Source organism: Melozone crissalis, unplaced genomic scaffold (genome assembly GCF_028551555.1).
Source record: "Melozone crissalis strain CALT ecotype California unplaced genomic scaffold, PUWL_Pcris_2 ptg000023l_1, whole genome shotgun sequence".
NCBI lineage: Eukaryota > Metazoa > Chordata > Aves > Passeriformes > Passerellidae > Melozone > Melozone crissalis.
This window is the reverse complement of record NW_026535801.1, coordinates 31930123-31951658: the sequence shown is the minus strand read 5'-3', so window position 1 is coordinate 31951658 and position 21536 is coordinate 31930123. Positions and strand designations below refer to the sequence as shown.

Here is a 21536-nt window from a genome sequence, read left to right as displayed (position 1 = left end):
TACAAGGGGTTCCATGTAAAGAGGTGCTCAAGGCCCTGCAGGGAGCTGTTCCTGTGGCTGCTGGAGCTTTGGCAGGGAGGGATGTGGGGCACAGCCAAGCAGGGAGCCCAGGGGCCATGGCTGGGCACCACAGGGCAGACTGTGCCTGTCATCCTCGACTCCCAGCCTGATGCTGGGGAGGGATGTGCTCAGCATCCCCAGCATCACATCCCCATCACGGTGGCACAGCTTTGGGAAAGACTTTGTGCCTCTGGCTTCCAGCCACCTGAACCTGTGCCAAATGCCAGCATGGGAGATTGCAGATGTGGTAAGAAGGAGTCCAAGAGCAGGGTGTTAGAGAAGGACTATGAGAGAAAGAGCAGAGAATTCATCAAGGCTTTTTGGACAGTCGTTGCTTGGCAGTGCTGCCATGTGTCTTGTCTTCCCTTTTCCAGGAAACAATACTGATAATGAGACAGCTACTGAGCCACCAGCGGTGCCACCAACAGAACCTTCAGGTAAGGAGAGAAGCTTTCAGGCTTCCCCTTCTGGGGACAGCTTGCAGTAAGCAGGTTCCAGGGAGCACTGCAGATACCCAAGCAGGGAGGAGTTCCCCTGCCTGGGTTTCTCTGAGTTCTTCTCTCACTGGAGACAAAGTTAGCTAGACCATGATCTTGAAAAATCTTCCATTCTTCCATCTTTCCCTGCTGGTCTTTGTTTTGAAAGAATTGTTTTGGGGAAGGTTAGGGCAGGCAGCTGATTCCATGCTTGGTGCCTTTGCCTCCTGTGCCACTGGGTGCATTATGGGGTACAATGGGTTCTATGTAAAGAGGTGCCCCAGGCCCTGCAGTTCCTGAGGCTGTTGGAGCTTTGGCAGGGAGGGATGTGGGGCACAGCCCAGCAGGGAGAGGCCAGGGGCCATGGCTGGACACCATGGGGCAGACTGTGTCTGTCATCCTTGATTCCCAGCCTGATGCTGGGTAGCCCCTAGCAGAAGGGTCAAAGCTCCTGTTGGGATCACCCTGAGGAGGTGCAGCCTCCTCCGTCCCCCAGCTCTTCCTCCATGGTGGGCTTGCACACGCTCATCCCTCCTACCAGCACCCCACCTCCCCATCACGATGGCCAAGCTTTGGGAAACCCTTTGTGCCCCTGGCTTCCAGCCATGAGCTTGTGCCCAAGGCCAGTATGAGGGAGTGCAGATGTGTAGGCTGTGCCCAGGATGATCGGCCTAGACACTGCTGATGAGCATGTAGCAGAAGAAGCATTCCTATAATAGAAATCGCCTGCTGTCAGAATCTGTTACAGCACAGGAGTGTGTGTTAGCAAATGCAGTCATCCTTCCACTGCTCTGGAGGAGAACAGATAGAGTTTTAAAGGATGGTCTGGCAGTGCTGAGTGCAGAGGCTATGTGGTGGTGCCTGGGATGCCTCAGAGCCTGCTCTGAAAGCCAGTGCTACTGCAAGGAGCCTACAACTCAGCATTTGTCACGTGGAGGGGAAAGGCAGGGAAGGTACAGAACTGCTGCTGGTAAGGAGGACTCCAAGAGTAGGGTGCGAGAGAAGGACTATGGGAGAGAAACACAATTCCCCAAAGCCTTTTGAGCCTTCAATGCTTGGCACTGCTGCCATGTCTCTTGTCTTCCCTTTTCCAGGAAACAATACTGATAATGAGACAGCTACTGAGCCACCAGAGGTGCCACCAACAGAACCTTCAGGTAAGGAGAAAAGCTTTCAGGCTTCCCCTTCTGGGGACAGCTTGCAGTAAGCAGGTTCCAGGGAGCACTGCAGATACCCAAGCAGGGAGGAGTTCCCCTGCCTGGGTTTCTCTGAGTTCTTCTCCTATTGGAGACAAAGTTAGCTAGACCATGATCTTGAAAAATCTTCCATTCTTCCATCTTTCCCTTCTGGTCGTTGTTGTAAAGCAAATGTGTTGGGGAAGATTAGGGCAGGCTGCTGATTTGATGCTTGGTGCCTTTCCCTCCTGTGCCGGTGGGTGGATTGCAGGGTACAAGGGGTTCCATGCAAAAGGGTGCCCAAGGCCTTGCAGGGAGCTGTTCCTGAGGCTGTTGGAGCTTTGGCAGGGAGGGATGTGGGGCACAGCCCAGCAGGGAGAGGTCAGGGGCCATGGCTGGGAACCACAGTGCAGACTGTGCCTGTCGTCCTCGACTCCCAGCCTGATGCTGGGGAGGGATGTGCTCAGCATCCCCAGTCACCTCCCCATCCTGATCATCCAGCTTTGGGAAAGACTTTGTGCCTCTGGCTTCCAGCCACATGAGCCTGTGCCAAAGGCCACTGTGAGGGAGTGCAGATGTGGGAAGGAGGAGTCCAATAGCAGGGTATGAGAGGAAGACCACAGAATTCATCATGGCTTTTTGAACCGTCAATGGTAGGCAGTGCTGCCATGTGTCTTGTCTTTCATTTTTCAGGAAACAATACTGATAATGAGACAGCTACTGAGCCACCAGAGGTGCCACCAACACAACCTTCAGGTAAGGAGAGAAGTTTTCAGGCTTCCCCTTCCGGGGACAGCTTGCAGTAAGCAGGTTCCAGGGAGCACTGCAGATACCTAGCAAGGAAGAGTTCCCTGCCTGGGTTTCTCTGAGCTCTTCTCACTGGAGAACAAGTTATGTGGACCATGATCTTGAAAAATCTTCCATTCTTCCATCTTTCCCTGCTGGTCTTTGTTGTAAAGGAAATGTATTGCGGAAGGTTAGGGCAGGCTGCTGATTCCATGCTTGGTGCCTTTGCCTCCTGTGCCGCTGGTTGGATTGCGGGGTACAAGGGGTTCCATGCAAAAGGGTGCCCAAGGCCCTGCAGGGAGCTGTTCCTGAGGCTGTTGGAGCTTGGGCAGGGAGGGATGTGGGGCACAGCCCAGCAGGGAGAGGTCAGAGGCTTAGCTGGTCACCACAGGGCAGGTGGTGCCTGTCATCCTTGATTCCCAGCCTGATGCTGGGGAGCGATGTGCTCAGCATCCCCAGCATCACGTCCCCATCATGATGGCCGAGCTTTGGGAAAGTCTTTGTGCCTCTGGCTTCCAGCCACATGATCTGTACCCAAGGCCACTGTGAGGGAGTGCAGATGTGCTAAGGAGGAGTTCAAGAGTAGGGTGTGAAAGAAGATCTGTGAGAGAAAGGACACAGAGTTGCCCTTTTTTTTTTTGAAGAGTCAATGCTAGGCACTGCTGCCATGTCTCTTGACTTCCCTTTTCCAGGAAACAATACTGATAATGAGACAGCTACTGAGCCACCAGAGGTGCCACCAACAGAACCTTCAGGTAAGGAGAAAAGCTTTCAGGCTTCCCGTTCTGGGGACAGCTTGCAGTAAGCAGGTTCCAGGGAGCACTGCAGATACCCAAGGAGTGGGGAGTTCCCCTGCCTGGGTTTCTTTGAATTCTTCTCCAATGTGAGACAAAGTTATCCAGATCCTGGCTGTGTATAAGTTCTTCTCTTCCATTTTTCCTTGCTGGTCTTGGTTGTAAAGGAAATTTGTTGGAGAAGAGTAGGCCAGGCTGCTGAATCCATGCTTGGTGCCTTTACCTACTGTGCCACTGGGTTGATTGCTGGGTACAAGGGGTTCCATGTAAAGAGGTGCTCAAGACCCTGCAGGGAGCTGTTCCTGTGGCTGCTGGAGCTTTGGCAGGGAGGGATGTGGGGCACAGCCCAGCAGGGAGCCCAGGGGCCATGGCTGGGCACCACAGGGCAGACTGTGCCTGTCATCCTTGACTCCCAGCCTGATGCTGGGGAGCGATGTGCTCAGCATCCCCAGCATCACATCCCCATCACGGTGGCCCAGCTTTGGGAAAGTCTTTGTGCCTCTGGCTTCCAGCCACCTGAACCTGTGCCAAATGCCAGCATGGGAGATTGGAGATGTGGTAAGAAGGAGTCCAAGAGCAGGGTGTGAGAGAAGGACTATGAGAGAAAGAGCAGAGAATTCATCAAGGCTTTTTGGAGAGTCGATGCTTGGCAGTGCTGCCATGTCTCTTGTCTGTCATTTTTCAGGAAACAATACTGATAATGAGACAGCTACTGAGCCACCAGAGGTGCCACCAACAGAACCTTCAGGTAAGGAGAGAAGTTTTCAGGCTTCCCCTTCTGGGGACAGCTTGCAGCTTGCAGGGAGCACTGCAGATACCAAAGCAGGGAGGAGTTCCCTGCCTGGGTTTTTCTGAGCTATACTCCCACTGGAGAACAAGTTATGTAGACCATGATCTTGAAAAATCTTCCATTCTTCCATCTTTCTCTGCTGGTCTTTGCTGTAAAGCAAATATGTTGGCGAAGATTAGGGCACGCTGCTGATTCCTTGGTGCCTTTGCCTCCTGTGATGGTGGTTGGATTGTGGGGTACAAGGGGTTCCATGGAAAAGGGTGCCCAAGGCCCTGCAGGGAGCTGTTCCTGAGGCTGCTGGAGCATGGGAAGGGAGGGATGTGGGGCACAGCCCAGCAGGGAGAGGTCAGCGGCCATGGCTGTGTACCAGGGGGCAGATTGTGCCTGTCATCCTCGACTCCCAGCCTGATGCTGGGGAAGGATGTGCTCAGCATCCCCAGAGTCACCTCCCCATCCTGATCATCCAGCTTTGGGAAAGTCTTTCTGCCTCTGGCTTCTACCCACATGAGCTGGGCCCAAGGCAACTGTGAGGGAGTGCAGATTTGGTAAGGAGAAGTCCAAGAGTAGGGTGTGAGAGAAGGAGTTTGAGAGGAAGACCACAGAATTCATCAAGGCTTTTTGAGCCGTCAACGCTTGGCACTGCTGCCATATCTCTTGTGTTTCATTTTTCAGGAAACAATACTGGTAATGAGACAGCTACTGAGCCACCAGAGGTGCCACCAACACAACCTTCAGGTAAGGAGAAAAGCTTTCAGGCTTCCCCTTCTGGGGACAGCTTGCAGTAAGCAGGTTCCAGGGAGCACTGCAGATACCCAAGCAGGGAGGAGTTCCCCTCTCTGGGTTTCTCTTGAGTTCTCCCATTGTAGGCAAAGTTACCCAGACCATGATCTTGAAAAATCTTCCACTCTTCCCTCTTTCCATGCTGATCTCTTTGTAAAGCAAATGTGTTGGGGAAGATTAGGCCAGGCTTCTCCTTCCATGCTTGGTGCCTTTGCCTGTCGCACCAGGCATGGATACAAGGTGATCCTCTCAAAGGGGTGCCCAAGGCCCTGCAGGGAGCTGTTCCTGAGGCTGTTGGAGCATGGGCAGGGAGGGATGTGGGGCACAGCCCAGCAGGGAGAGGCCAGGGGCCGTGGCTGGGCACCACAGGGCAGATTGTGCCTGTCATCCTTGATTCCCAGCCTGTTGCTGGGGAGGGATGTGCTCAGCATCCCCAGAGTCACCTCCCCATCCTGATCACCCAGCTTTGGGGAAGTCTTTGTGCCTCTGGCTTCCAGCCACATGAGCTGGCCCCAAGGCAACTGTGAGGGAGTGCAGATTTGGTAAGGAGAAGTCCAAGAGCAGGGTATGAGAGAAGGAGTGTGAGAGGAAGACCACAGAATTCATCAAGGCTTTTTGAGCCGTCAGTGCTTGGCAGTGCTGCCATGTGTCTTGTCTTTCATTTTTCAGGAAACAATACTGGTAATGAGACAGCTACTGAGCCACCAGAGGTGCCACCAACAGAACCTTCAGGTAAGGAGGAAAGCTTTCAGGCTTCCCCTTCCGGGGACAGCTTGCAGTAAGCAGGTTCCAGGGAGCACTGCAGATACCTAGCAAGGAAGAGTTCCCTGCCTGGGTTTCTCTGAGCTCTTCTCACTGGAGAACAAGTTATGTGGACCATGATCTTGAAAATCTTCCATTCTTCCATCTTTCCCTGCTGGTCTTTGTTGTAAAGGAAATGTGTTGGGGAAGGTTAGGGCAGGCTGCTGATTTGATGCTTGGTGCCTTTCCCTCCTGTGCCGGTGGGTGGATTGCAGGGTACAAGGGGTTCCATGCAAAAGGGTGCCCAAGGCCCTGCAGGGAGCTGTTCCTGAGGCGGCTGGAGCATGGGCAGGGAGGGATGTGGGGCACAGCCCAGCAGGGAGAAGCCAGAGGGGCCATGGCTGGGCACCAAGGGACAGATTTTGCCTGTCATCCTTGATTCCCAGCCTGATGCTGGGGAGCGATGTGCTCAGCATCCCCAGCGTTACGTCCCCATCATGATGGCCCAGCTTTGGGAAAGTCTTTGTGCCTCTGGCTTCCAGCCACCTGAACCTTTGCCAAATGCCAGCATGGGAGATTGCAGATGTGGTAAGGAGAAGTCCAAGAGCAGGGTGTGAGAGAAGGACTATGAGAGAAAGAGCAGAGAATTCATCAAGGCTTTTTGGAGAGTCGATGCTAGGCAGTGCTGCCATGTCTCTTGTCTTTCCTTTTTCAGGAAACAATACTGATAATGAGACAGCTACTGAGCCACCAAAGGTGCCACCAACAGAACCTTCAGGTAGGGAGAAAAGCTTTCAGGCTTCCCCTTCTGGGGACAGCTTGCAGCTTGCAGGGAGCACTGCAGATACCCAAGCAGGGAGGAGTTCCCCTGCCTGGGTTTCTCTTAAGTCTTTTCCCATGTGAGACAAAGTTATCCAGATCCTGGCTGTGTATAAGTTCTTCTCTTCCATTTTTCCTTGCTGGTCTTGGTTGTAAAGGAAATGAGTTGGGGAAGATTAGGCCAGGCTGCTCCTTCCATGCTTGGAGCCTTTGCCTCCTGTGTCGGAGGGCATGGCTTGCAGGGTACAAGGGGTTCCATGCAAAAGGGTGCCCAAGGCCCTGCAGGGAGCTGTTCCTGAGGCTGCTGGAGCTTTGGCAGGGAGGGATGTGGGGCACAGCCCAGCAGGGAGAAGCCAGAGGGGCCCTGGCTCTGCACCACGGGGCAGATTGTGCCTGTCATCCTTGATTCCCAGCCTTATGCTGGGGAGGGATGTGTTCAGCATCCCCAGCATCACGTCCCCATCACGGTGGCCCAGCTTTGGGAAAGTCTTTGTGCCTCTGGCTTCCAGCCACCTGAACCTGTGCCAAATGCCAGCATGGGAGATTGGAGATGTGGTAAGAAGGAGTCCAAGAGCAGGGTGTGAGAGAAGGACTATGAGAGAAAGAGCAGAGAATTCATCAAGGTTTTTTGGAGAGTCGATGCTTAGCAGTGCTGCCATGTCTCTTGTCTTTCATTTTTCAGGAAACAATACTGATAATGAGACAGCTACTGAGCCACCAGAGGTGCCACCAACAGAACCTTCAGGTAAGGAGAAAAGCTTTCATGCTTCCCCTTCTGGGGATAGCTTGCAGCTTGCAGGGAGCACTGCAGATACCAAAGCAGGGAGGAGTTCCCCTGCCTGGGTTTCTCTTGAGTTCTCCCATTGCAGACAAAGTTACCCAGACCATGATCTTGAAAAATCTTCCACTCTTCCCTCTTTCCATGCTGATCTCTTTGTAAAGCAAATGTGTGGGGGAAGATTAGAGCAGGCTGCTCTTTCCATGCTTGGTGCCTTTGCCTGTCGCACCAGGCCTGGGTACAAGGTGATCCTCTCAAAGGGGTGCCCAAGGCCCTGCAGGGAGCTGTTCCTGAGGCTGCTGGAGCTTTGGCAGGGAGGGGTGTGGGGCACAGCCCAGCAGGGAGAAGCCAGAGGGGCCATGGCTGGGCACCACGGGGCAGATTGTGCCTGTCATCCTCCACTCCCAGCCTGATGCTGGGGAGGGATGTGCTCAGCATCCCCAGCATCACGTCCCCATCCTGATCATCCAGCTTTTGGAAAGACTTTGTGCCTCTGGCTTCCAGCCACCTGAACCTGTGCCAAATGCCAGCATGGGAGATTGCAGATGTGGTAAGGAGAAGTCAAAGAGCAGGGTGTGAGAGAAGGACTATGAGAGAGAAACAGAATTCCCCAAGGCTTTTTGGAGAGTCGATGCTTGGCAGTGCTGCCATGTCTCTTGTCTTCCATTTTTCAGGAAACAATACTGATAATGAGACAGCTACTGAGCCACCAGTGGTGCCACCAACGCAACCTTCAGGTAAGGAGAGAAGTTTTCAGGCTTCCCCTTCTGGGGACAGCTGGATGTAAGCAGGTTCCAGGGAGCACTGCAGATACCCAGGGAGTGGGGAGTTCCCCTGCCTGGGTTTCTCTTGAGTTCTCCCATTGTAGGCAAAGTTACCCAGACCATGATCTTGAAAAATCTTCCACTCTTCCCTCTTTCCATGCTGATCTCTTTGTAAAGCAAATGTGTGGGGGAAGATTAGGCCAGGCTTCTCCTTCCATGCTTGGAGCCTTTGCCTCTCGTGTCGGAGGGCATGGCTTGCGGGGTACAAGGGGTTCCATGGAAAAGGGTGCCCAAGGCCCTGCAGGGAGCTGTTCCTGAGGCTGCTGGAGCTTTGGCAGGGAGGGATGTGGGGCACAGCCCAGCAGGGAGAAGCCAGTGGGGCCATGGGTCTGCACCATGGGGCAGATTGTGCCTGTCATCCTTGATTCCCAGCCTTATGCTGGGGAGGGATGTGCTCAGCATCCCCGGCATTACGTCCCCATCTGATCATCCAGCTTTGGGAAAGACTTTGTGCCTCTGGCTTCCAGCCACATGAGCCTGTGCCAAATGCCAGCATGGGAGACTGCAGATGTGGTAAGGAGAAGTCCAAGAGCAGGGCGTGCGAGAAGGAGTTTGAGAGGAAGACCACAGAATTCATCAAGGCTTTTTGGAGGGTCGATGCTTGGCAGTGCTGCCATGTCTCTTGTCTTCCATTTTTCAGGAAACAATACTGATAATGAGACAGCTACTAAGCCACCAGTGGTGCCACCAACGCAACCTTCAGGTAAGGAGAGAAGTTTTCAGGCTTCCCCTTCTGGGGACAGCTTGCAGTAAGCAGGTTCCAGGGAGCACTGCAGATAACCAGGGAGTGGGGAGTTCCCCTGCCTGGGTTTCTCAGAGTTCTCCCATAGGAGACAAAGTTTCGCAGACCATGACCTTGAAAAATTTTCAACTCTTCCATCTTTTCCTGCTGGTCTTTGTTGTAAAGTGTTCGGGAAGGTTAGGGCAGGCTGCTGATTCCATGCTTGGTGCCTTTGCCTGTCGCACCAGGCCTGGGTACAAGGTGATCCTTGCAAAGAGATGCCCAAGGCCGTGCAAGAACAACTGTTCCTGAGGCTGTTGGGGCAGGGGCAGGGAGGGGTGTGGGGCACAGCCCAGAATGGATAGGCCAGGGGCCACGGCTCTGGCGTACGGAGCAGGCCATGCCTGTCGTCCTCCACTCCCAGCTTGATGATTTTTGAACAGACAATGCTTGGCTGTGCTGCCATGTCTCTTCTCTTCCTTTCTTCCGATAACAGTACTCTAAATGGAACAGTTCCTGATGCAACATACATGCCTACCTCAGCACCTACATGTAAATAGCAAATATGCTCATGATGCATTTTCTAGGCACTGCTTGGAATAACCAAATCCTTGTGAGCTTTGTAGGCTCCTCAGACAGGAAGGAGTTCCCCTCCCTTGGGTTTCCCATATTCCTCTTCCAATAGAGACAAAGCTGACCAGATGGTGGCCATGAATATCCTCCACTCTTCCCTCTTTTCCTGCTGGCCTTTGCTGCAGGGAGAATGTGTTGGGGAAGATTGCTGGAGGTTGCTTTTTTTGTGCTCGTTGCCTTTGCCTCTTTCAGCAGGCAAGGATACAAGAGAATCTCTGCAAAGAGGTGACCTGGCCCTGCAGGGAGCTGTGCCTGAGGCTGCTGGAGCACAGGCAGGGAGGGAGCTGGGGCAGAGCCTGGCATAGGGCTGGGGCCAGGAACCATGTCTGGGGGGCAGGGCATCTGTCTGTCCTGGAGCTCTCCATACCCCACCTTTTTCAGTCCCAGTAGGGCCTTCCAATGTAGCCAAAATGTCCTCATTCAATGCTGTATCTCCCTGCCACTCTTCCCTGAGGGGCCTTGCTGCAAGTGGAATGTGTTTGGAGGAGTTCACAATTGTTGTAGCTTTGTGCTTGGGATCTTTTTCATCAGGAAAAAAATTGGGATCTTTTTCAGGAAAAAAAATTGGCTTCACTAGGTTCTCTGGAATAAATATTTGGAGATGAACCTTACAGGAAATGAAAATTCATTGAGCGTTTTAGTTTTTATTTTTTGGGATGAGAATGAGAATTCCTATTTTTTTCCCCATTTCACAGAAAATGTCTCATCCATGAGACTGTACTTATGGAGTGAAATGTAAAAAACAAGGCAGGGTAAAAAACAGAATTTGATATCTTGGAAGAGAACTGTAATTGCCATCCTATATATGAGATGTATAGAAATATAAATTTTAATTACTTATTAACCACTTAAATTATATATAGATATAAAATGCATGCTTTAAAACTTTACAGAATATATATATAATTACTCTGAGAAAATATATTATGATTCACTTTGGAGTTGTCATTTTATTGATGTGTCTGCAGTAAAGGACTGTGCTATGACACTATCATTATAAGGCAAGTGTGTACCAGTGCACTATTTAAGATACACAGGCTATTGAAGTCTGTATTTTTCTAACAGTCACTGCTTTTGGCAAGCCTTGATATCCCTTCTTTCTTTGATTTGGTTTTAGTTGTGTTAAGTAGAGTTGAACTCTGAATGCTCAGTGTGACAGATAATGAATTTCAGCCATACTCTGTGTCCTCACTGTGATATCCTGCTGGATTGTGTGCGGAAAACAGTTACTATACATTAAACAAGCCAGATATGCAGATGTATGCTCTGCAATTGCATCTAAACTCTCTAAAACATATCTGGTAGATTCCCTTACTAGAAGTATATGTGAACTACTCAATGTATGAATGACTTTATGTATGAACTAGCTATTGCAGAAATTCACAGAAACCCTAACGTCAATATGTTTCATCTTGGTATTAGCAGATTTCTGCCTTGGAGATCCTTGTGGAACAAGTTCAGCTACGTGTGTTTCCTTACATAGCAATTACACCTGCGTGTGCCAATATGGATACTACTACAGCAATAAGCATTGTTTCAAAGGTGAGTTGCAGAAGGGCATCAATGCTTTTAGTTACCTGCTCAGGTGGATTTTGCTTCCCATATAGCTTTGTTGTCATGTTATAATTGAAAACACAATCAGTCTGGGAAAGTGACTGCTGAGTGATTTCTTGCTTTGCAGGCAGCCACTCCTACAATGACCTAGATTGCAATCTTGCAAAACAGTGACAGCCAAGGAGGTTAATGTTCTAGGAAAAGAAGGTGAATTCTCTGTCAGGAGTGCAGGAGATTAAAATGAGTGAAAAGCAGGGAAAAAAAATGCAAGTGTAAACCTGACATTGATATTAATGACAATGATTTAAAAAAGAGCAAACTTGTGAACAACCGGATTGATTTTCCCCATTGCTAAACACTCATCAGAGTCCTGTGGAAATGCATCTCTGAAATGCTTCTGAAGGCCAAGCATGTGGGAAAATAGGGCTTCTTATTTAAGGATCAGCAAGCAGGATTCTCAAATTTACTTGTGAGGCTTAAGAAGCAAGTTGATTCTGAATTACTTTCTCTGTAAACCACAGTGAACCACATTAGCTGCTTAATAGCTTCAAATTTGGAGTACTTGATATACATTTTTTCTCACCAAATTCTGTAACACCTTGCAAAAAGTCTTGTAGCTTCAGGCCACGTGACAGTTTAATGTTACTTGGTTTCATATACAGGACAGATTGTTTGGGCCCAGGATCCTGCCTTCTACCCTGGCAGCCAAAGTATATCCCCCATTGTGACTGAGTTGATTTGTCCTCTGCTAATCCCTGCTGTAGATGAAAAATAGCACTGATTTATTTTCTGCATTGTATTTCCCCATCCCTAAAAGCTGGAGAACTCTAAGGTGAAACTGGGCTTTCCTGAATGCTTTCTAATTTACACTCTCTGTTCTCATTCCAGGGAACGTATACCCAGTCTCCATTGTAGTGAGCACACCTTACAGCAAAAATCTTGAAATTTTAAATTCCACAGAGTATCAAGAACTGTCCAACAATGTATCAGCATTTGTGAGTGACAATGGTTTTTCCTCCCATATATTTAAAGCTATTTTAGATGTCATGCAGACAGAGAGGACACTCTCTTTGATGTGGGGCCTAGAAAAGTTCCTCTCTACAAGAGATCTGCTTCTTTCAAAGAATGCTTCACATTAGTTTAGACCTATTTATAAAAGACTTGAATTTTGCCCTCAGATGAGCATGTGCATGGCTCTTGCTAAAGTGAAGGGAATCCCTGAAGTAATATCTGCATTTTTAGTACCATTTCTGTTCTGGGGAGTTCTCATAAATTGCTCTCCATCTTTGACCATTCCTTCTCCAGAAACAATGGGGCTGAGTGACGTTTTCCAGCCTATTGAGTTTCTGATCCCTGCTGTTTGCTGAAGGCTCAATAATACTCAGTGGTATGAGTAAAAATGAATAACTTTAATTTTTTTAGAAAGAAAATTATTGGCTCCACACAGCACAAACTTTTCCAAATGGCTGACCAGCTGTGTCTAAATACCAAATAACAACCCTCTTCCATAAGTCTGCCAGTATGAGTATTTTAGTGTTTTTAGTGAAATGGATACTGCACATTTTTTATAATTCTATGATTATACATAATATTTGGTAATAGATTTCCTGAAGAAATAAGATGATCAGTTTAATTTATACTGCCATGTTGAAACAAGTGGACTTGCTTATTTCTCTGTCTGGCAGTTAGGAAAAATATATATGCAACTCTACCAGACATCTGATTAAAAAATACTCACAATGTTAATCAGGAATGATCAAAAATGGTTATCAATTTCTGCATATTATTATATTGCTTACTATGAATCTTGTCTCAGAAAGTGACCAAAAGTTGTTCCTCCAGAATGTTAAAAAAATTTCTCAATTTTTTGTCCAGCATTTTTTTCATGATATGGCTACAGAAGAGCATCATATGTCGACCAAAATAAATACATAATAGAGTGCAAAAGTGAAAATAGCATAGAAAGCAATTGGAATTTTATTACAAAGAAAGAGATAGAGTTAATCTTTCATTCCAGTTGAATCAGACATCTTATCCTCTTCTCATGGGGCCTCCTGCTTTTGTGGCAGTTGAAGGCCGCTGCCTCCACTGGTTGTTCCCTTCTTCACGTGGGATGAGGGAAAGCAGTGATGTATCTTCTGATCTGTTGAGCTCCCAATGCTTTCATCAGTGCTTCCTCCCACAAGACTGACCCTGATGATCCCACTTCACTGCCTCCCAGGGACATGTGCCATCTGTGAGGAGGTCAACTTCTCCCTCTTCCCCCTCCTTGTACTCAGACTGGGGCTACTGAGACACCCTCCTAAGCAATGAGCTTGCAAAGGGGTATCTGTAGCTCTCAGCCAACCCAGCCTGACATTCATTCTCCATCCCTCCACTGCCCTCCCATCCATATTCTAGAGCACCACCCCACTGTTCCTCTTCTGCAATGCCTTTCCTGGTGGATATAGCACATCACCTTCCTTTATTTGTGCCTATAGTAGCATATTCTGTATAAAAACTTTACTGCTGAAGCCTCAGTGGTTCATGTGATTTTGGGCTATGTGTCTGCTTGCCTTGAACTCCAATTTCTTTCTCTTTTATAGTTTAAGGAGGCCTTCAAAAATCTATCAGGATATGTAGAAACTGTCATCAAGAAAATTCAGTAAGTTTGCTGGTTTGTTTTTTGCATACTACATACTTCCACATACCTCATTTTAATCTGTTTCCTGTGAAGTTCTCAATTCAATAAAAAATATGGGATGAGTTCAGCTCAGAATGCTTCCCCATAAAGGAGGGATGCTGGCCCCATTTTTACCCCAGTGTTTCTGTGAAATGGGCAGGCTGAGGCAGCCCCACACTGTATGTCCTGCTGCTAGCACCATGTAGGATGCAGCACTGTGCTGTAGCTAGCAGTCCTGTGATATCTTGACATGTCTGAAATTCTAACAGTTAACTCTGAGTTCCTGTGACCAGTGGGAGTGCCACCCAGCTTGGAGTCCCAGTTTAATTAAAAAAACCCTCGTTACAGAAGGCATAGCAAATGTATTTTATTGTGCATTTGTTGGTGTCTCCTGATGGCAGGTTGAGCAAAGATGCTGCTGAATGGGTTGTGGTGTAGCTGTGGGCATAGGTCCGTGGCTGGTCTAGGTAGACCCTGTGAGATGTCTTTTTCCCCATCCCCATCTGTCACAAGTTACTGACCCCAGAGCTCTGCCAGCTCCTCTGTGTTTCCTAACCCCTATGAAGCAAAACCTGGCATGCTAGCACACAATGTCAACCCTTCCAGGGCACCCCAGGGATTAAGCAGCTAAGCAGAATGTTGTCCTAACAGAGCTTGGGGGCAGTAACTTCCAGCAGAGCAGCTGTGACGTGGGGCACAGTAACACCTCAAGGAATGCAGCAGTCTGCTACTGCAGGATATTTGTGTGCATATCCTGGCACATATCTTTAGCTGAAGAACAGGGAAGTCACTGCTGCTCTCCACCTCACACCAGGGAGGTTGCTGTGAGCTGAACCCAACCCAGGTAGTGTGTGGCCTGCACAGATACCCGTACATGGCAAACACCCCTGTCTGCATTCATGGTGGTCACACCCTGAATTATCCTCACCTCCCTTCAGGGTGGGTTCTCCACGTCACGCCTGGATAAACCCACAGGCTGGTGGAAGTTAGGGTCTAAGAGATGAGGTTCTCCACATTGCAGCTGGTTTGAGGTTAACCCAGCTAGAAAATGCTAGTTCTGTATCAAAAGCACACAAAGGAGCAGTGCTGTTATCATTAAATCCAGCAGCTACCTATTTACACCTGGACCTACTGGAAAGATATCTGTTAATGTATTCCTGAGCAAGACTTACACTCATTTTCAGGTCTCTTGGCAACTACCTACTTTATGGGGGGAGGGAGGGAGATTTGGCAGACTTTCTCTCATCTTTGCATGTAGCTTGCATGTAGGTAGCTTTGCTAGCTTGCTATATGGATTATGTGAGACTTTAAAATGGTCCTGTCTGTCCCTTTCAGACCTCTAAACCAGAGTGAAAACAGAAATTCTGATCCAGGACTGAATATAACAGTGACAAACCTGTTCACAGATGAATCAGATCAAAATGAAGCTACAGTTACCAATGCAATAGGAGCTGCAATCAAGAATGGCCAGTCCTTTGTCAAGTCTTATCAGGGTATGTAACTCCTTGCTAGGGAAGCAGCTAATCAGCAGAAACAGAGATTTTTAAAACCTGGTTGGAAGATTTCTGTGGGCATAGGAGCCCATCAAATCATAAGCCTTGTTGATTTTAAGGAGCTGAATGTTCAATCTCGGGTCATTTCGATGAGTCAACAATTCAGTGCTAGTCTCTTTAGCCTTATTAAGGCTTCCTACTCCCTGTGTAAAGAAGAAAAGGTAAATATTTTTCCCTGGTAAGCGATGGCATGGTGGTTTTAACCTGCTGAGTGTTAAGAAGTGGGAAAAATCAGGATAAAATCTATACAGATATATATTATGCATCTGAGAATAAGCCAGTATTTTACTGGCAAAATAGGATTAAACTCTCTTTAGATTTCTCCCATAATAAGCCATGGTAATTGAAATGAGGCCTCACTGATTAGCTACTGAGCTAAGGCATCTGTTGATCTAAACCAGTAGTCTTGCATTATTAAAGGTGTAATACTGGGAGAAAGAATTTGAAATTAAAATAAGGATGTTTTTTCTTTTTTTTTTTTTTTTAAGTTCCTGTTTTGAAATCAGCTTTTTAAAAAGGCATAGCTAATAATAAAGAGTCCATTTCATGGCTTAAAGCCTGAGTTTGTTGTGTGAAGGTGACTGTATCCTCAGCTGTGAGAAGGAAATAGAAAACCACTGAGAGCTCCCAAGGCACCAGTGCAGTCACATCCCTCTACAGCATGCCATGCACTGAGGTCTTTAAACCATTCCCACCACAAGGACATGGATCTAAAGAGCAACACACTGGGCAAACAGGATACCAATGCTGCTCATGAAATAAGTGCAAGCCCATAAACATTTTCTGGGTCTCACAGCTCAGTTGTGGAAAAAAACTAGGAGAACAGTTATGATTTTTCTCTGTAGGGTTTTTGGTTTGTTTGGTTTTTTGGGTTTTTTTTGTTTGTTTGGTTGGTTGGTTGGTTGGTTTTTTTGGGTTTTTTTTGTTTTTTTTTAAAGTGAGTCCCAAAGTGAGTTTTCAGAATATGAACTTACAGGAAGAATGTCTCTTTTCATGGACTGGAGCCAGGAAGGTCTGGAGATAGTTGAAGGAGGCTGAGAAACAAAAGGTCAGAAGATGTGATGGAAACAGGACCACAGCTGTTAAGAGCAAGGAGGGAAAAAGGGCTGGTCTGACAGTCTGCAATATTGATGTCCCAAGAAAAGGAGTTATAATTTTTTTCTATTTAGAATTATTAAATAATTGGTTTATGATTTACTGGGCAGGTGCACTGCTTTCTATGAAAGGGTATTCAACTTTGCTCCCTGTTTCTCTTTTAAAGAGGCAAAACATTGTGAATTTTACGAATGTGATCCTAAAACCACAGAGTGTGAAGAGAAACGGTTTCCAGAATGCAAATGCAAATTTGATTTACAAAAGACAAAATGGAATAATTATTCTTGTCCAGGTAAGAGCCTTGCTGCTTTCTCTATCCTTGAAAGACTGATCTGCTTCTTCCCTGTCTTGGTCTCTCTTTGAGAAAGGTGCTGGGCAAATGTGCTGACCTCTAAAAATCAGGAAATGTGTGTCCTGTTAAGAAAGCCATAAAAACACATCCTCACATTTCACTTTGAACAAATCTATAATTTTATTCCAGCAGAATAAATTATTAAAACTTGATAAAATCATCACTGAAACCAGTGAGTAGGCAAGTCCTTAAATGCACTGTTAAGAGTCTTGGTAAGAACTGAAACCTAAGCAGGTAAAGGATGGAACCAATTGAATCCTATACTCACAGCCTTCTCTGCTAGGACATATTTTGGGAATAAATTCTACAGGTTACTTGAAGAAAGCTGACAGAACTGGAAGTCTCATGATGCACTACAATAACCTGTTAAGGCTCTGTCTCTCGTTCATAATTCTAGATTTGCATTACCTGGATTTAGACAGGCATTTGTGAGAAGAATGATTTCTGTCATTTTTAGAAACTGTTAGTTTTTAGGAAATTATTTACTTTCTTGTTTTGAGTCTTAGAGTGAGTGCTCTGTTTATATTTTAGCTACCCTCCAAAGCCCTGTGATGTACCTAGTTTTCTTAGAAATACCTTCTTTTCTTCCTATGGAAACTAAAACTTTCACACTACAGAAGTAAAAAAAAAAAAAAAAAAAAAAAAAAAAAAAAAGTCTAACATGTAAGATTTTAAGAAAAACAAAAAAAAAATTTCAAAACTCCAAGTTAAAGTTATGAAAGCTGGCTACAATAAGTCCCAGTGAGATGTGATCCAGTGTAGGCCTTTGTGGTCCCATGCCTGACTGGAACTGATACAGTTTGCCATACAAATCATCTGCTGTGAGATCAAACTTCAGGCCATTGCTTGCCTATGGAAGATGCAGCCTAGCCAGATTTCCTTTTTGATGAAGTTGGATGGTTTTGAACACAGCCTGTTTACTTCTAATTTTGTGATTTTACATTCCAGTTTTTGCTTTACATGGGTACAGTCCTAAAAAAGCCATTTGGATGCTTTAAAACACAGGAGAGGGGTGGGTGTGTGTTTAGAGCAATAAAACAATCTTCTACCTGCAATTCACTTATGTTTTTCTCCCTGAAAATACAGTTTGCAGTGCAAACTGCTCTGCAGCAAAACACAAGTACTGTATACAAGAAAAAGATGGTCCAACATGCAAATGTATGGTTAACTTCAAAAGGGAGGCTGGAGAATGTGTGGCGTGAGTATTCAGCTTTTTATTGCATTCCTGTGCTGTAGGTGAGGGCAGGGGAGGAGAACATCGGCCACAGGGCCAGCTGCAGGCCAGAACAGGCTGCAGGAACATGAATCAGAGAGCTGCCCAGGGGAGGGCAGGGGGTGTCACAAGCTGTGGTGTCACAAGTTATGGGTTTTCACTCCTTGGCATTAGTCCTTTGTGTGCACTCATAACACCTGGGAGGAGAGGAAGGAGACCCAAGGTCACCCCTGAGTCAGTGAGGACAAAGTCCTTCACCACATCAGCACAAACTGCTCTGGCAGCGTGGCTGAGCATGGGAGCTGCTCTGCTGAAGTGTTTAGTAAGCAACAGGTATTAGAGCAAGATGTGCCTCCAGTCCCTGCAATGTTTGCACTGCTATCAGTGGGGACTGTTTCCCAATAACTTTCAGACCTTAATTCCTGCTTGGTTTCCTCTCTGAAATTATTTCTGTCAGCTCAGGATCAGAACAGAACAAGGGTGTTTGCTGGTGAGGCCAAGTGAGTGACTGGTTGTGCTCTGCTCTGGTGGATAAACAGGGAGACTCACTCCCCATATCCATTGATTCAGCTCTTTTTGTTGTTATTATTGCTGCAAATTGAACATTTCTTACCATACAGTTGATATATTTTAAATATCAGAAGCTACTATGAGAAGAAGGTAGAGTTACCTGTCCTTATAGACCTTATACTGAGGCTTTTGTTAAAGACATTGCATGGCAATTCTAAGTGGCTCAAAGATGCAGAGTTTAGTTCTTTAGAAAAATTAGGTTCTTTTAACATTTTTCAGACTGAGATCCTGAAACGTTAAGTGGCAAGATCACCAATCACTCTGAAAAATCTCAGATTGTTTCACTTTAATGAAAGTAACAGTAAGATAGGGTAAAGAGGAAACCTGTAAGGAACACACTTTGTGGAAAAATTGCTGATAAAGGGGTGAAATATATTATTGTTTTGTGATCATAGAATGGTTTGGATTAAATGGGACTCTAAAGGTCATATTTTCTTTCTTTCTTTCCTTCCCCTTTTTCTCTCCTGTAGTTGTCCAGTGGGCTACTCTGGGGAGGACTGCAGTGACAGTAAGTATAAGAATTTCTGATTTTTAATTATGGTCTTGAAAAATACCTAGTAATGCTTAATCTGTCTGAGATAACAAAAAAGTGGTAACCTTTAGGGGTGCCACCATTCTTCATTTATAGAAGGACTTTGTTAGGGGAAAAGAAAGTGAAATTTCTCTGTTGTCTTATGTGCCTAGGCCATGGGAAGAGCCTATTTGACACCTAACTACATAGTTTAGCATCAATACTAGCTTAAACAACCCCTACATCCTCCCAGTTGTTCCTGTCCCTCACCTATAGCTATGTGTAAAACCATTCAGTGCACAGCATTAGGACCCAGAGCTGGAGTCAAAACATCCATCCATCCGAGATGGTCTTTAATGCAGATCCTTAATTTACATCTTTCTGTGTCCACAAAATGTTGTAAGCACCAGGAGCCTGAAAATAAATCCCTTCCCCTTCCCTCGTTTTTCAATATTCACTGTGAGTTATCAGTTGACACATTTCTTTTTTGCTGTTTTTCCCCCCAGACAGTGAACTCATCCTTATAATAGTGGGCACAGTGTTTGGAGCCATTATCCTGTGTTTAGTGATAGCAGTCTCTGTTATTTCAGTCAGGTAAGAATATTTCTTACAGTTGAATAGAAACTGCTTTGCTGTGTGTTCAAAATAAGGATTTTGCACTAGCTAAAAAAAACTCTATGCTGTAAAAATCTGTTGCATGCTTCAGAATGGAGCGGAGCATTCAAAACAAGGTGGGAGTGGACAAATCTCTAAGTTGGACTTAAAAAGTAAGGCACACTAAACAGTGTTTTAAAATCTCCTTTGTTCTTTCATCTCCTCTAAAGAGCAAGGCACAAACAAAATCCAGAGAAGAGGAGCCTGATCCAGTCAGGGTATTCTGACACTGATGACAGACCAAGCATGTTCCCCAGGGTCCAGACCACCTCTGGCCATGCAAACCCAGGATATCAGCCCAACAACCCCTATGAGATGCGTTCCAGAAGCAGAGATCATTTTCCAGAGAGGGATTATGATGATTTGGTAAGTGTTTCACATGGTGCTGGGGGAATGGAATGCCTGAACAGCAGCACTATGGGCTACAGACATTATTGGAACCTAAGCTCCCCTCTGTACATCCTCCCTTGGTCTAGAAGGCCAAAGTGGTATAAAGGCACCCAAACAACTGTAGCTGCAGCTGAAAAAAATTATCTTAATACAGAAATTTCCTCAGTGATCAGCACTCATGAAGACCTTTCTAGTCATCCTTGAGCCACAGGAGGGATATGTGAAAAGCCAGAGTCAAAGCAAGAGCTTGGCTGCCCAGTGGTCTACTCTGTCATGGGATATTTGCACCAGCCAAACTCATCCCTCAGCACAGGTGTGCTGCAAGCATCACCGGCTGCTGCCACCTGAGCTTCTTTTGGGCTGCTGTAGAGTCAACAGGAGCTGCAGTGGCACCTCCCAGCTGCAGCCTCATGCAAGATTCACAGTCAGTTTAAGCTGGGACTGATGCCCAGGGGGTTGTGTCCTCCTGCCTCCTTCACAGCAAGAGCTCCTGCAGCTGCTGCAGCATTGCAGAGGGGAAAGGTGTGAAGTGCCATGAATAATACAGAACAGTGTTTGCACTGCTGTGGCCCAGGGGAGCCTGGTCAGCAGAGGTGTGTCATTATGTGAAAGGCATATTCCAAAAAAAAAAAAAAAAAGCCTGATTTATCCTTGAATTCTGCAAGGGAGCCACAGAGGAAGCAGAGGCTTGAGATTAGCTCAGTTTGGGTTAATAACACCAAGGTTGTGGGATCAAACCCTGTATGGGCCATTCATGCAAATGTTAGACTTGATGACCTTTGTGAGTCCTTATTTCTCTTCTTTTCTTGTCTGAAAATTCTCTGTAGTATGAAATATCACGGGAGCCCACAGGCTTTAGGAAACAGAGCAGATACTGAGTGACCAGAGCAGCAGAAGGATGGACGAGCACCACAGCCCTGGGTCAGAGCAAAGAGTTTCACAGCCTCTCACCAATGCAGTACTTCAGCAGAAGAGACAACAAGGACCTTAACCCCAGATTCTCTCAAGATTTCCTAGAGGAACATTCCTGCTTGAAAGAGATCATGGACAACTTTGAAATAAGGGAATAATTTTAGGGAGTAGGGAGAAGAAGAGGACTTCTTTTAACAGAACTAATGTGCTCCAATAAACATTAGACTTCTTCAATGAGGCCAGTCCATTGGCAAGAGAGTGAGTGCACACAAGATACCAGGATTTTAACCCTGCTGGTTTTCAGCTCTTCTGGAAGCTCTTCTGAAAGCTCTTCTGGCCCAGGCAATATGTGTGATGCTGAAGAACATCAGTTCCCAGAGCTTCACTTGGATTTGTGCTCACTTAATTTGAACTACAGCTTTGGGCAGATGAAAACTGTTTTTCAAGAGAATCTGACCTGTTTCAATTTACTGTATTAGATACAGGGTTTTTTCACTCTCCTCAACCCCTCAATATTTCCCATTCTGTTCAGATTTCTGCTGACATAGGTTGTGTGACACAATGGCACTTGTCTGACTTTTTCCACAGCCTTCTTTCCCAATACAATGGCAAGATACAATATCTCCAAACAAACACTATTCTTCTTCATCTTGCAAAACTGCATTGATTTTACATTTTTAGCTCCTGTGGAAA

The 21536-nt window shown here is 46.6% G+C and overlaps 1 protein-coding gene across 1 annotated transcript; it reads left to right on the top strand.

The window, feature by feature from the left end:
* Positions 1-1545: 1545 nt before the first annotated feature.
* On the top strand, positions 1546-20825 carry MUC13 (mucin 13, cell surface associated). The gene is made up of 12 exons (XM_054278461.1): positions 1546-1693; positions 7874-7936; positions 10800-10919; positions 11820-11926; positions 13517-13575; positions 14929-15086; positions 16408-16533; positions 17680-17791; positions 18847-18884; positions 19394-19481; positions 19712-19907; positions 20759-20825. The coding sequence occupies exons 1-12, from the start codon at positions 1546-1548 to the stop codon at positions 20807-20809; spliced, it is 1266 nt and encodes a 421-aa protein (XP_054134436.1). The 3' UTR covers positions 20810-20825.
* Positions 20826-21536: the final 711 nt, after the last annotated feature.